The following is a 12763-nucleotide window of genomic DNA, read 5'->3' as shown; positions in this document are numbered from 1 at the left end:
ATGAGGGAGTGATATGTGTATCACAGATAAGTCTCAAAATGATTACACTAAATGAAAGAAGCCAGATACAAAAGAGACTATATTGTATAATCCCATTTATATAAAATTCTAGAAAATGCAAACTAATATATAATGACAGAAGGCAGATCAGTGGTTCCCCAGGGCCAGGGGCAGAGAAAAGAATGGAATGCAAAGAGGCATGAAGAATCTTTTGAGAGTAAGGAGAATGTGCTATATTCTAATTATGGTGGTGGTTTCACAGGTATATACAACTGTCAAAATTCATGAAATTGTACACTATCATGTACACACACTCAAAAGAGATTCCAGCTTCTAATAAGGGCTTAATAAGAAAAAAACATTGAAATGGATTTGGATTATTTACCATGGGTATAGGAGGGGAGAAAGCAGCACAGATATGTACTTGTGTATTTGTATAAGTATGTATATATTTACCCATTTTGCTCTGTAGTTAATATAGTAGGAATGCTCAAACACTAAACAAAATCAACATTCATCAGCCTTGATCTCTAACTCTTCCTATATCCATTTGTCATTTTTATCTGAAATTTTATGAACTAGTAGTGGTGACATTTGAGGTCAAATTTCTTAAAATATTTGAAACACTTAATTTACTAAAAATTTTGGTCCTAATACCATTTGTCTGATAGTTTTACTTCTTAGTGGTTATTGTATCCTATCTAATCTTTTTATTGTGGAAGTCTATTTACATCATTTTATCACAGTGTGACAAAGGTGTCAGTGGTAAATTAACTCTACTATGTGAGGAGCACAAGAAACAAAATGGAAATGACTTGACAATACCCTCTCCCCCAATTCTCATCCTGTATTCTATTAATGGTTTAAAATACTCAAAATCCTTCTTAATAAATACTTCCAGAAGCCAAAAACTAATTGTTTGGAGTTGACACTGAAGTCGAAAATTGAACTAGGGAAAATATTCAGTAACTCAAATATGAAGTAAGTAGGGATCATTCTGGATTAATTGTGGCTGTATAGAACTATTCCTGATCTCCTTCTTTCCCTAATGCTCAGGCCCTCTGTGCTTAAGACTTTCTGGGAATGCATAATCTTTAGCTGAATGTGGGACAGTGGCAGCTACTTCTAAGACAGAGACGTGTTTCTTGGAGGAAAGCCAGTTTTAGGTTTTGGTCAGGAAATACACAAGATGAAGCTGTCAAAGACTAAGATAATTGAAACACATAGAATATATATCTAAAAACAAACAAAAAAAACCTGTGAGTTAATAGTGAGTTTTTAAAAAGCACCCCACTTACCCCAAAAAAGGCAAAACCCAAATCCTAAAGGAACTCATTAGATACCACTCCTGCCTTCATGTACGATCTCTACTTAGGATAATCAAGTAGTCCTAACTGTTGACGAAAAGTTTTTCTTTACAGGAAAATTTCACCAATAATGATATATTCAGAAAATCACCATTTTGCAGACCTTTATGAAATAATTGAAGCAGGTAGCAGTCATCATTGGATGAAACTGTTGGATTAATTGGCTAATGAGAGAACTTTACAATGAAGGAATCAGGCTGCAATTCTAGCAGACATTTGCATATATTCTGATGTGATGGTGATGTATTTTATTTATTTTTTTTAAAAGATTTTATTTATTTATTTATTTGACAGAGATAGAGGCACCCAGTGAGAGAGGGAACACAAGCAGGGGGAGTGGGAGAGGAAGAAGCAGGCTCATAGCGGAAGAGCCTGATGTGGTGCTCGATCCCACAACGCCGGGATCACGCCCTGAGCCGAAGGCAGACGCTTAACCGCTGTGCCACCCACGCGCCCTGATGGTGATGTATTTTAAAGCACATGGTAACGCCTGTGAAGTATTTTTGCCTGAAATGTGGAAATGTGGAACTTGATTCTAATACAGGTTGCAAGATTAGGCCAAAACAAAACAGGACACTAGTTAAAATTGAATTTCAAATGAACATTGTTCATTTGTTTTAATATAAGTATGTCTCATACTTGGAACATACTTGGTTTATGCAACAAGTCAAGGAATAGAAAGGATAAAAAGGAAGAATGGGGTACTGCTCTGTAAGATAAAGGATTTAAGAGACATGACAACCAAATGTGTGGACCTTCTTTAGATTCTGAGTTAAACAAAAATATTTTTGTAGAAAAGTATTTTAAAAATATTTGTTTAGGGGCGCCTGGTTCTCTCAGTCGTTTGAGCACTGGGCTTTTGATTTCAGCTTAGGTCATGATCTCTGGGTTATGAGATGGAGCCCTGCCTTGAGCTCTGTGCTCAGTTGGCTTTCTCTCCCTCTGCTCCTCCCCTTCCTCACGTCCTCTCTCTCTCAAATACATAAAATCTTTATATATATATACATATATATGTATGTATATATATGTGTGTGTGTATGTATGTATGTTTGGGGGGGGTGCCTAGGTGGCTCAGTCAATTAAGCATCTGACTCTTGCTTTTGGCTCTGGTCATGATCTTGGAGTTGTGGGATTGAGCCCCCCATCCAGCTCCTGGCTCCGTGCTCAGTGGGGAGTCTCTTGCAATTCTCTCTCCCCATCTCCCTCTGTCCCTCCACCCCCACCACCACTTGGCATGTGCATGTGCACGCTCACTCTCAAATCTTTAAAAAAAACATATATGTTTGTTTAGGGGCACCTGGCTGGCTCAGTTGGTACAACACACAGCTCTTGATCTCGGGGTTGTGAGTTCAAGCCCCACACTGAGTGTGGAGATTACTAAAATCTTTAAATACATAAGTGTTGAAAGATAAATCTTTTATTGTTGGGAAAACCAGACAGCAATGTGCAAATACACAAAAATTATCCTAAAGTGGATTAAGGGCTGAATGTAAGAGCTCAAACCATAAAACTTGTAAAAGAAAACGTGGGTGGTAAGCTTATGATGTCAGTTCTAGCAATAATTTTTTGGATTTGACAGCAAAAGCAAAAATAAACAAGTAGGACTACATCAAAGTAAAAAGCTTCTGTACAGCAAAGGAAGCCATCAATAAAATGAAAAGGCAACCTACTGAATGGGAGAAAATATTTGCAAATCATATATCTGATAAAGGGTTAATATCCAGAATATATAAAGAGGGACACCTGGGTGACTTCATTAAGCGTCTGCCTTTGGCTCAGGTCATGATCCCAAAGTCCTGGGATCAAGTGCCACATCAGGTTCCTTGCTCAGTGGGAAGCCTGCTTCTTCCTCTGCTTGCCACTCCCCCTGCCTGGACTGTCTTTCTCTCTCTCTCTCTGTCTCTCAGACAAATAAATAAAATCTTTACAAAATATATCCAGAGTATATATAAAGAACTCCTACAATTCTAGCAAAATAAAGTCTGAATAAAAAAAGTGGGTGGAGGATCTAAACATTTTTCCAAAGACATACAGATGGCCAACAGGAACATGAAAAGATGTTTAATATCACTCATCATCAGGAAAATGCAAATCAAAACCACATTGAGCTATCACCTTGCATCTATTAGAATAGCTCTTATCTAAAAGACAAGAGATAAATTCTGGCTAGGATGTGGAGAAACAAGTGCCCTTGTGCACTACTGGTGGTAATGTTAATTGGTACAGCCACTATGGAGATTCCTTAAAAAAATAAAAATAGGGGGCACCTGGGTGGCTGAGTTGGTTGAGTAGTCAGCTCAGGGTCCTGGAATAGAGACCCATGTAGGGGTTCATGCTCAGGGGGGAGTCTGCTTGAGGATTCTCTCTCCCTCACTCTCTCTCAAATAAATAAATCTTAAAAAAAAAAATAGAACTACCATATGATCCAGCAATTCCACTTCTGGGGACTTATTCAAAGAAAACAAAAACACTAACTCAAAAAGATATATGCAGCATTATTTACAATGGCCAAGATATGAAAACAACCTAAGTGTCCATCAGGGGGTGAATGGATAAAGAAGTAGTGTATATGTATATGTGTGTGCGTGAATGGATGTTGAGGGGATTATGCTAAGTGAAGTAAATCAAAGACAAAGACCGTATGATCTTATATATGGAATCTTAAAAGAAACCACAAAAACCAACCTCATAGATACAGAGACCACATTGGTAGTTGCCAGAGGTAGGGGTTGTGGGGGTGGATGAAATGGGTAAAAAGAGTCAAGAAATACAAACTTCCAGTTAAAAGTTATAGGGTGTAATAATGTACAGCATGGCAACTATAGTTAATAATACTGTTTTGCATATTTGAAAGTTTCTAAGAGAGTAGGTCTTAAAAGTTCTCATCATAAGAAAAAAATTTAACTCTATGGTGACAGATGTTAAGTAGACTTCTGATCATTTTGCAGTATATACAAATGTTGAATCATTATATTGTACACCTGAAAATGTGTGTCAGTTATACCTCGATAAAAAATAAATATATACACATATATTTAAAGATAAATTTTTTAAAAGATATTTTTGAGATAATTGGGGAAATTAGATTATGGACTAAATATAAGATACCAATGAATTATTTTTAATTAGGTATAATAATTGCATTATAGTTGCATTTAAAATATATTTAAAATAGTGTCCATTTAAAAATGAATTTAGAGGTAAAATGACATATCTGGGATTTACTTTAAGATATTTCAGCAAAGTAAAGAAAGGATAGAGGAAGCAAGTATGGCAAATTTTGATAATTGAAGAATCTAGGGTTAGTTAATATGGAAGTTTATGGTATAATTCTATTTACTTTTGTGATGTTTGAAAATTTTTTTTAAAGGTTTTATTTATTTATTTGACAGAGCGAGCACACAAGCGGGGGAGTGTGAAAGAGAGGGAGGAATAGGGAGCCGGATGTGGGCCTCAATCCCAGGACCCTGGGATCATGACCTGAGCCGAAGGCAGACGTTTAGCCGCCTGAGCCATCCAGGCTCCCTGATGTTTGAAATTTTTTATATTTTAAAATGCTGTACTTACCATTTGCCAAACAGTTTGTGGGTACTTTACAGAATATGTCTGCTATACAATCAGTACATGTATGGAGTACTTTAACATATCTAAGTCAATACCTGCAGAAATTACTCTAGTTTTAAACTTGAAGAGGCCCAGAGACATTAAATAATTTAACCATGTATCACATCTGAGTCTTGGTAGAGCCTGACTGGATCCTGGTTTTTTTGACTCCTAATCCAGTTATCTTCTGTTATATTAGTTACTACTAAACAAACTCTTTGATAGTGTACTGACATGTTTAAAAAAATAATCTTGGGGCACCTGGGTTGCTCAGTTGGTTGAGTGTCTGACTCTTGGTTTCTGCTCAGGTCATGATCTGGGGGTGGTGAGATCAAGGCCCATGTAGGGCTCCTCACTCAGCATGGAGTCTGCTTGGGTTTCTCTCTCTTCCACTTTCCTCTCCCCCTCCCCCCACTCACATGCACTCTTTCTCTCACTAAAAATAAATAAAATCTTAAAAAATAAAAATAAAAATAGAGGTGCCTGGGTGGCTCATTTGGTTAAGCATCTGCCTTGGGCTCGGGTCATGATCTCAGGGTCCTGAGATCCGGGTCCACGTCCTCCCTGCTCAGCAGAGTCAGCTTCTCCCGCTCCCTCTGCCCCTCCCCCTTCTCGTGCTCCCCTATGCGTGAGCTCTCTCTCCTTCTCTCAAATAAAGAAATAAATAAAATCTTTAAAAATAAAAATAAAATGGAATTCTGGTTTAGCCAGATTGAATAAATAGTTTATGTAAAGGACTTACACATAGTTCTTGGCATAAAATGTAACAATAAATTTTAGTTTAATCAGATCATCAATGTAGTATGACTGTGCACTAAGTTCTGAAATAATGTGATTAGCCTTATTACATAAAATGTTTTTTTTTTTGAGCCATATGAAGTGTTCAAGGTGAAGATATTGTGTTGGTATCAGGCTCTTCTAGGTTGTAAGGACCCTGAGGTTGTCCCCATTACTTTGGGTGATGGAACTTGCAGAGTTAGGAAACCGAGAAAATGGCTCCAGAGTCACACAGGCAAGCTTCATGCAATGTTGTAATCATGTAGTTGCCTTGGTTAAAAAGCAGAAATGGAGGCACCTGGGTGGCACAGCGGTTAAGCGTCTGCCTTCGGCTCAGGGCGTGATCCCGGCGTTATGGGATCGAGCCCCACATCAGGCTCTTCTGCTATGAGCCTGCTTCTTCCTCTCCCACTCCCCTTGCTTGTGTTCCCTCTCTCGCTGGCTGTCTCTATCTCTGTCAAATAAATAAATAAAATCTTTAAAAAAAAATAAAAATAAAAAATAAAAAGCAGAAATGGTAGAACTTTTGTTCTTTGTCCAAGCAGATTGTGTTCATTCAGCAAATACTTGTTACTTATCTTTCTAGCTCAAATGCTAGACCGAGTGGATCATAGTACTTTTCTCTTGAAGAATTCACACTATAATATAGGGCAGAGCCACTTTACATCGTCTCTAGAACAAGGCTGGCAATAAATAAATATATATGAATTTATAATAAGTGCCCTATCAGTTTTACAATCGAAACACTATAGAAGTTTGGAGAGAGAAATCACATCTCCCCAGGGTAATTCATCTATTCAGCAAACACTATTTGTAATTGTGCGAATTGTTTTTAATGGCTATAACAAACAGCATATGAAAATGCTTATGTTAAATAAAGTAGATTGCAATATGGTTATGAGTACGATGTCATATACAATGTAAAAAAATGCATTAAAAATAAAAGGCTAGATGGAAAAACACTGAAATAGTAATAAGTTTTATCAGGTCAATTTGAGAAGGCTGGGAGGGAGGGAGGTAGATGGATTTAGAAATATATTTTTAAAATAAATTATATAGTCAGTTTCAAAAGTTAAAAAAACAGCTGTTCTAGGTCCTGCTCTGGGTGATGGAGACAGCAGTGAAATAGAAATGCCAATAGGAAAGGTAATACCTACTGGCATTTATTGGTATATAATAATCTCCTTCCCATACTTGCCCTCTGCCAACTAGTTCCCCTCCCCCCAGAGACTGACACTATTACTTTCTTGTGCATCCTATCAGAGACAGTTTATGCCTAATAAGCAAATATATAGATCTATCATAGATAGTTATCTTTCTCTTTAATAAGTGGTACCTTTACAAACCCTTACAAACATACAAACTGTTCTGTACCTTGCTTTAGTCACTTCTCAATATATTGGAGAGTGTACTTTTTCTAAAATAATACACTGCGAGTTTACTTGTTTTCTGTAATTGCTTCATAGTATCCCATTTAATGGGTTACTGTTTATTTAACCAGTCCCTATACTAATTCCTTTTTTTTTTTTTAAGATTTTATTTATTTAAGAGAGAGAATGAGGCAGAAGCAGACTCCCTGCCAAGTAGAGAGCTCGATGCGGGGCTTGATCCCAGGACCCTGAGATCCTGGCCTGAGCCAAAGGCAGCCGGATAACTGATTGAGCCACCCAGGCACCCCCCTCCCCCGTACTGATTCTTTGCCTTTTATATAAAGTGCTGCAGTGAATAACTTTATTACCTAGGTCGTTTTGTACCTGCACACAGTATCTGTAGGATAGGTTCCTGGAAGTGGAATTGCTGGGTCAGTGGATTTGCATTTGTAATTTTGATAGATAGAGATCAGTGGACTAAAATAATCACCTGGGGAACTTTTTCAGTGTTCACTGTCCCCAGGTAACGAGGGGGACAACCATCAATGCCTGGAAAGGTTTTTTTATTTTGTTTTTTATTTTTCTGTGTATCTGAGATGGAGCTCAGAATCTTTATATTTTTAAGTTCCTAGGGTGATTCTGTTGTTTACCTCAGAAGAAGGAGGAGGTTGGACCTTTGTAAAATGGAACATGATACCAAAAAAACATATCTAATTTTAAAACAAAAGAGGAGCTCTTTCTACCCATGGGCCCTGTCCCTGTGTTTTAATAAAAACACCTTTCTGCACTGAAAAAAAGAAAACACGAAAAATAAAATAAAAGAATGTAGGCTAACCATAGGGCTCAGAAAGACAGCATGCTGCCAGTTTTTGTAGAAGTATGCCAGCAGCTGCTTTAATCTGCATAACCAGATTACTGCTGTTTCCAGCATATTCCCCTCCCATGATATTATAGGATACCCAAGCATTGCAAGATGAACACATTAGTCTTTCAGGTACTGATTAAGGGATGCAGTACAGGTCATGGTAATCAGAGTTTGGTATGTCACCAAGGGAACAGGTGTGTGAAATACAGGATTTTGTACAACCTGTAGAAATTAAGACTGCATAGCACTTAACCTGTTGCTCTGGGTTAGGCTGTCACATAGGAAATGTAACTGTTTGGAAGTAACTTAAAACATACCAAAACGTTGAAGGCTTATCCTATTCTAGCTTCTGTGCTAGATGAAGATACTAATAAAAAAAAATAAATCACAGTAGGGGGCACCTTGGTGGCTAAGCATCTGCCTTCAGTTCAGGTCATGATCTCAGGGTTCTGGGAGCGAGCCCCACATCGGACTCCCTGTTCAGAGCTAGCCTGCTTCTCCCTCTGCCTGCCGCTCCCCCTGCTTGTTCTCTCTCTCTCTGTCAAATAATTAAATTCTTAAAAAAAAAAAAAAAAGAAATCAAGGTAGTAATAACTACCAACATTTAGTTGGGCACTGAGTATGTACCAGGCATTATGCTGAGAGTTTTACAAGTATTTTCTCATTGAATTCTAATCGTAGGCACTGTGGGGACTGTTACATTCCCATTTAACAGTTGAGAAAAATAAGTTTCATAGATGTTAAGTAACTTGCCGAAGATCACACGTGTATCTACTTCATAGGATTGTTTGAAGGTTAACAAATAGTACTTAGACCAGTGCCTGCTACATAATAATTGCTCAACAGTATGAGTTGCTATTATTATTACTAAAGTACAGAGGAAATACCAGTAAACCTTTGCCTAGGGCATACCTCACAGAAGAAAAATATAAGTAGGGTTTTTCTTGGGAAAGACAGACATTCCAGGTAGAAGAAACAGTAGTAAAGGGATGGCTGGCCTGATTCGGCTACTGCATAGGGTGCTTGGTGGTAAAAAGGTATAAGAGGAGGAGAAATGAAGGTTTCATGGGAGGGTGGGGCAGAGAGCTTTCGAGCATTTTTGAAAGGATTGTCTTAACTCATTTCAGGAGACGGGGTTGAACATTTCCGGCAAAGGTACAACGCTTAAAATGGCATAGAAACAGTGTTGCAGTTTTCTACTGCTTGTAGTAAACTACCCCAAAATTAAGTGGTTTAAAACAATACTATTTTATTTGCCCACATTTCTGTGAGTCACATATTTGGGCTAGGCCTGGCTAGGTAATTCTGGTCTCACTGGGGGTCACTCATGTGGCTGTAGTCATTTGGTGGTGCCACTGGGGCTAAATAGTCTAAGATGGCTTCTCTAACATGTCTGGCTTCAATGATGGCTGTTGGCTGGGCTTCTTCACATGGCAGCAGCAGAACTGTCACAGAACAGCAGAAGCTGTTGAAGCCTAGGCATGGAAGTCACACAGTGTCACTCCACCACATTCCGTCAGGCAAAACAGTCACAAAGCCAGCCTAGATGCAATGGGAGGAAAAAGACACTGCCTTTTGATGTGAAAGGACATGCAAAGAATTTGTGGCCTTCCCCCACTCCCCCAAATCTTCCACAAATGGAAAGGGGCAGAATGAGTTCAGAATGTGTAACCTCTTTGGCCTTTTCCTTACCCTAAGTAACATTTCCTCCAAAGTTAATTATAGAAAGTTCTTTAATCACCTTTATGTGGCCCTGAACTCTGTTTCTCCTAGAATGAAGACAAAATATAAATTAAAATGAAAAACAGAAAAGCTTTACCAAGAATTAACTAACTGAATTTTGAAAATTGAATTATAAAACAGTTTTTAGAAAGAAGATGTTTTTAATATGTTCATGAGCTTGAACTTGATTAGCAGTAGTGTGGAAAATTCCTCAGGGTACTGACTTTAGTAATAGACAAGGATTATGTGTTATTACCACATCATTTATTAGTATCTGATTAAATACCTTGGTGTTAACATTTTTAAAGCATTTCAGTGTTCAAACATATTAAATCTTTTTTAAGATTTTATTTTAGAGAGGGGATGAGTGCAAATGGGAAAGGGCAGAGGGGAAGAGAGAGAATCTCAAGCAGACCCCCCACCGAGCATGGAGCCCAACATGGGGCTCACAACCCTGGGATCATGACCTGAGCCAAAATCAATTGTCGTATGCTTAACTGATTGAGCCACCCAGGCACTTCTAAAATCTTTTTTTTTTTTAAGTCTTTATTTATTTATTTGGGAGAAAGAGATAAGTGAGAAAGAACACAAGCGGGGGGAACAGCAGGCAGAGGGAGAAGCAGACTCCCTGCTCAGCAGGGAGCCCGATGTGGGACTCGATCCCGGGATCCTGGGATCATGACCCAAGCTTAAGGCAGACCCTTAACCGACTGAGCCACTCAGGCGCCCCTTAAGTTTATTATTATTTTTATTTATTTATTCTTTTAGTAGTCTCTACACCCAGTGTTGAGCTCGAGCTCACGACCCTGAGATCAAGAGTCACATACTCTTCCTACTAAGCCGGTCAGGTTCTCCAGCAACCATATAAAATGTCGACCATAGAATTAACTTCTGTAGGTTATTTATTTATTTATCCCAGGTAAATTATTTTATTCATATTCTGTACAAGTTAACATCTACAACCACCTACCTTCACCTACCTTTTAAAATGATCTGAGATCCTGAATTAGATTCTGAATTAATGATGTTTTTATTCGACTAACTTTTATCAGTACTTAGCAGATACAAATGTGATTTCCTCTGAGTTATATCAGTTCTGTGGTTTGCTATTTAATTCTCCTTTCCATTCTGAAAGAGTTCTTAGCCTTTGTTCATTAATCATAGGAAACAGTTGTGCAACATGCCTTGACATTAACTTGAACATCTAAAATTAGTCCTGCTACAATCAGTGGTTGGGAACAAGGTTTCGATAGTTGGTGGCATGTGTTAAGTAGACATTACAAGGTTGGAAGGAACTCCCTAGAAAGAAGTAAGTGACTTGCTTTGTGTGTGTATGTGCATGTACTGTGTATATATGCAATTGAAGTTCCATTTGTATTAAGCAGATGAACAAATTACACCTGTTACTACAAATGCATTATAAGCATCTTTGCTTATGCACTGTGCTGTTTAATTATTTCAGAAGAAAAATATATTTGAAAACTTGGTATGCTAGAATGGATTTTTCTGCATGTTTGTTTTGTGATTTTAATTTTTAAAGGAATAATTATATATACTATATTTCAAGTAAATGGCTTTTTTTTCCTTTTCAGAATTTATAGAAACTCATTCACAAAAATGACATCCTGGTTGTATGAATGTCTTTGTGAAGCTGAACTTGCACAGTATTATCCTCATTTTACTGCCCTTGGCCTTCAAAAAATAGATGAATTAGCCAAGGTTACAATGAAGGACTACTCCAAATTGGGAGTCCATGACATGAACGACCGCAAACGTCTCTTCCAACTTATCAAAATCATTAAAATTATGCAGGAAGAAGATAAAGCAGTCAGTAGCCCAGAGCATCCTCTCCAGACAAACAGCCGGTGCAGTCAGGCTCGGGAGTCCAGAACTGGCCCTCGCAGGCAACTGCATTTTGATTCTCCTGCTGACAGCAAAGACAGAACTACCAACAACAATGGGTTCGAAATGTGCTGTTTATCAGATTTTTCTGCAAATGAACAGAAGTCTGGTTACCTAAAAGTGCTGGAGCACATGCTGCCAGATGATTCCCAATCCCATACAAAAACAGGAATTCCGAGTGCTGCAGCTGCTGCTTCCTGTGTGCAAACAGAAACTAACACCTCACTCTTTTCATCAAATCACTTTTCTCCACTACTGGGGGATTATGATATTCCCATTATTCAAAGAGTCTCTCATGTTTCAGGGTATAACTATGGAATCCCTCATTCTTGTATCAGGTAATTATTTTTATCTTTATTGGGATATAGGGGAGAGGGTAGCATTAGGCAAGGGCAAGCCTCACCATGACTGAGAGCAACTACTCCTTATGTACAGAAAAGTATAGTGAACAGCTTCTGCAACATTAATAGAAGTACCTTGATGGGGGGAAGTTCATGAGGAATTGGGACTTTCCAGATGGGAGAAAGATGATATTGTTCACGTATGTCAAACAGCTGCCACTTGCCAGGATCTGCTATTATTCCGTTAGCAGACCTATTTCTGTTATTTATTATAGTGTAACATGATACATCTAATGCATCCTTGAAGGTAGAATAGTTAACTGGCCTTCTGCAATGGAAAAAAAGTGTGTGTGTGTGTGTTCCACAGGATTTTTTTTTTTAAGGCTATCAAATTCACTTCAGCCAGGAGACATAAAGCTTAGTTAAAAACAAAGAGCATGTGGCTGGAATTAAGTAGGTCTTTCGTGCGGTTAGCTTACTTGCACACATTGAAATATGGTCCTGAATTTGAGTGCTTTCTTCAGTTCCAGCCCTGCAAGAACATATGATTTTGGTGATTGCAAAAGAGTAAGACACTTTTGATGTAGTTTAGACTTTGAGAGTCAGGGCGATAATAAGTTATTTTCATCTAGGGCTTTGAGTTAAATGTTGAAATAAGGTCCCTAAGAGCTGAAATACTGAATAATCCCTAGTAATAGCATTGGTATATAGAAAACATCTTCTCTTAAAAATAACATATATTTGTTCTTTGGTTATTTTAAAAGTTATATATGGTGAGTTATGGAGAAACAAAATGCATTCTTAAGCCACATTTTC

At 38.0% G+C, this 12763-nt stretch overlaps 1 protein-coding gene across 7 annotated transcripts in view; it reads left to right on the top strand.

Moving 5' to 3' along the window:
- The window catches only part of KIF24 (kinesin family member 24), an 80222-nt gene that overhangs the window by 18809 nt on the left and 48650 nt on the right, over nucleotides 1-12763 (top strand). For 5 of the 7 annotated variants that reach the window (XM_034664036.1, XM_034664032.1, XM_034664034.1 and 2 more), the window contains exon 2: nucleotides 11297-11944. In XM_034664036.1, the coding sequence (XP_034519927.1) occupies nucleotides 11322-11944 (623 nt within the window). In that variant the 5' untranslated portion in view covers nucleotides 11297-11321. Of the gene's footprint in view, nucleotides 1-1777; nucleotides 1851-11296; nucleotides 11945-12763 lie in introns of those variants that run through there. The other 2 variants (XM_034664035.1, XM_034664033.1) reach the window with 2 other exon arrangements.

The sequence above is a fragment of the Ailuropoda melanoleuca genome, chromosome 7 (genome assembly GCF_002007445.2).
Source record: "Ailuropoda melanoleuca isolate Jingjing chromosome 7, ASM200744v2, whole genome shotgun sequence".
NCBI classification, from domain to species: domain Eukaryota; kingdom Metazoa; phylum Chordata; class Mammalia; order Carnivora; family Ursidae; genus Ailuropoda; species Ailuropoda melanoleuca.
This window is presented reverse-complemented; position numbering and strand designations above follow the sequence as displayed.